Source organism: Mauremys mutica, chromosome 1, assembly GCF_020497125.1.
Source record: "Mauremys mutica isolate MM-2020 ecotype Southern chromosome 1, ASM2049712v1, whole genome shotgun sequence".
Classification (NCBI taxonomy): domain Eukaryota; kingdom Metazoa; phylum Chordata; order Testudines; family Geoemydidae; genus Mauremys; species Mauremys mutica.
In genome coordinates, this window is record NC_059072.1 from 370,074,245 (window position 1) to 370,077,459 (window position 3,215).

Below are 3,215 nucleotides of genomic sequence, written 5' to 3' on the forward strand. Positions count from 1 at the left end.
AAACGAAAAAGCGAGAACTGAGTTTTTCTCTGACAACAGACACCCTATGGAACAATTTGCTGGGGGACTATTATTATTAATTATAAGAACTATATAAGTTCATGGACAATAGGCCCATCAATGGCTATTATCCAGGATGGGCAGGGATCCAACACCACGTGCTGCATGTCCATAGGGTTTGTTTTCCAGAGCCTAGAAGTGCGTGATGGGATGAATCACTAGATGATTGCCTGTTCTGTTCAACCCAACTGAGGTACGTGGTATTGGTCACTACTGGAAAACAGGATACTGGGACAGATGGACCATTGGTCTTACTCAGTAGGGTGATTCTGATGTTCTTTTATAGACCCAAGATATAGCTGTCCCTCACTGTAACACACTAATTTCACTAATGCCAATTTGCACACTGTAAATAAACACCCCGACTTTCAATATAAGCCAAAAATCAAGCTAATCCCATTTCAAAACAAGACCATAACAAGCCACTCCATAAAAAAAACTCCAACATGATGTTACTAGGTCCCCCGGCAGGCAGCCTGGGACTGCAGTGGGCCTGTTTTGCACCCCTGAAATCTCTCCTCCCTTGCTTCTGCTTGCCCCTCCTTGCCCCAAGATGCCAGAACATGTTAGTACCAGAGCTGAGTGGGTCTAATATTTATTTATTTTTCATTCTTTTATACAGGAATTAGATACAGTGCTCCTGTCCGCTAATGGCTAAGTTATCTGGCTAAATAGCCCCTTGAATCATGTTTAAAATTGTCACCCCAAAATAACCCTTAAATGTCTCCCTTGCACATGGGGAGCGGGAGAGGACGGACCTGGGGATGATCCAGCGAGTGACAAGGGGAGGGTAAGACAGGAGCAAGCGACAGGGACAGGGCCTTGCGGGGAAGAGGCCGAGCAGAGGCAGGGTGTTGGTAGAAGAGGAGTGGCAAAGGGGCCTTGGGGGTCTAGTAACAAACCCTTAGAAAGGTGTCAACTCAATGAGTTTTACACAGACCGATTCCCCAATTTGTCACACGCTGACACTGCACACAAAGTTCAGGAAAGGGATTCATGTCTCTCTAACTGCCCAGTCAGTGTCAGGGAAGAGAGCCCAGCATCACGTCACCAGCCAGTCTGTTTGGAGCTGGGCCTGAAAGACAGAGGACCAGGGAAAACTTTACGTCCCTTTACAAGTAAAGAGCCGGAGCAGCCTGTCCCGAATACGTTTGGTCCCCACCCCGTAGATGATGGGGTTCAGCATGGGGGGCACCAGGATGTAAATGTTGGCCATGAGAACATGGAAATGCAGGGGCACGTTCTGGCCAAACCGGTGCGTGAGGATGGAGAATAGAGCTGGAATGCAAAAGGCTAAGAAGACACAGAGGTGGGAGCCGCAGGTCCTAAAAGTCTTGAGCCGGGCGTCCTTTGTGGGGAGGCTGAAGATGACCCTGAGGATCTGGGTGTACGATAGAGTGATAAAAAACACATCCAAACCAGACACCAAGATTGCCACAGAGAGGCTGTAGTAACTATTGATGCGGATGTCGGCACAGGCCAGTTTCACCACAGCCATGCCATCACAGTACGTGTGGGGGATGATGTTAGTTCTGCAATATGGCCACTGCCTCGCCAGGAAGGGAGTTGGCAGTACGATTATGCAGCCACGCAGCATCACGGCCAGGCCAATCATGGCCACCACAGGGTTTGTCAGGATGGTGGAATGTCTCAGGGGATCACAGATGGCCACATAGCGATCAAAAGCCATCGCCACAAAGATCCCAGACTCCATCACTGAGAAGCAGTGAATGAAGTATAGTTGAATAAGGCAGGCACTGAATTCAATCTCCCTGGAGTTGAACCAGAAGATGCTCAGCATTTTGGGCAGGATGGATGTGGACAGGACCAGGTTGGTGATGGCCAGCATGCAGAGGAAATAGTACATGGGCTCATGGAGGCTCGGCTCCATCTTCACGATGAATAGGATGGTGAAGTTCCCCAAGGTGGCTATGGCATATATGGTGCAGAAGGGGATGGAGATCCAGACATGGGCTGTCTCCAGGCCAGGAATGCCCAGCAGGATGAAGGTGGAGGGGTTGGTGAAATCGGTTGCATTGGAATCAGACATGGAGTAGGGGAGAAGGTGTCCAACTCTGAGGTAGAATAGTGTCCCCTGCATGTACCGTACGTTCCTCTGACTTCCTGTATGTGCCCAGGGTGATGGTCGCAGTACAAATGCCTGGATGGAGAGACAATGTGAATATGAGACATTACATGCACTACTGGAGGATATTCTCATGGGAGAAGCAGATTGGTCGCTCTTCACACACTGAAAAATGACATTTTCATTATTCAGAGAAATAAATTATTAACAACTTCATGTGTCAATAATTCCTACACATCATCGGGTGGGAAAACATAATAGGCACCATCAGCAAGAAACACGAGTGTAGATACTGGTTATCCATCATTGTTCCTTAGTGCAATGAAAGCCAGGCTAGAGAGTCCATGTTGTAGGCCTCTGACTGGGTCCCTGGAGGCTGGGTAGCCCAGTGACTAGAATGCCAAGTAGGGGGGCAGAAACTGGGGGAGGCTGGCTGCCTTCACCCACTTCTTCCTGGCCCAGGAACTCCAAGCCACTTCCTATCCAAGTCCTTAAATTTGGAGTCCAGATTCCCCTTACTGTGAGGTTTCTCAATAGGTTCCCCCCTATTTAACCAGAAGGGGAGGCTAACTGGCTCCTGTGGCTTGGTGTCATTGAAAAACACCTGCTCATTTGCAGAAGTGTCCAAAACAAAGATAATGTTTGGCTGCCTAAGGAATGGGATAGTGAATAACCTGATATGAACATGCACTCGGTTTTGATCACCCAATCCCTATAAAGGATATAGCAGATAGAAAGGGGATTTCTGAGACAGGCTGTGAGAATGGAGGAGGCTGCCTGATGCAGACAGACTGAAAAGTTGGGAACTGTTAGTTTAGAGAAGAGACAAAGAATCATAGAGTCATAGAAGATGAGGTTTGGATAATGCCTCAGGATGTCATCCAGTGCAATCCCCTGCTGAAAGCAGGACCAACACCAACTAAATCATCCCAGCCAGGGCTTTCTCAAGCCAGGCCTTAATAACCTCTAAGGAAGGAGATTCCACCACCTCCCTAAGGAACCCATTCCAGCGCTTCACCACCCTCCTAGTGAAATAGTTTTTCCTAATGTCCAACATAAACCTTCCCCT

General features: G+C 48.3%; 1 protein-coding gene across 1 annotated transcript; it reads right to left on the reverse strand.

The window, feature by feature from the left end:
• Positions 1–1,162: 1,162 nt before the first annotated feature.
• On the reverse strand, positions 1,163–2,110 carry LOC123367581 (olfactory receptor 52E2-like). The gene has a single exon (XM_045011906.1). The coding sequence runs from the start codon at positions 2,108–2,110 to the stop codon at positions 1,163–1,165; it is 948 nt and encodes a 315-aa protein (XP_044867841.1).
• Positions 2,111–3,215: the final 1,105 nt, after the last annotated feature.

What these genes read in the sequence shown, in the direction of transcription:
- LOC123367581 (XM_045011906.1), bottom strand. Translation starts at nt 2,110, where the DNA reads ATGTCTGATTCCAATGCAACCGATTTCACCAACCCCTCCACCTTCATC.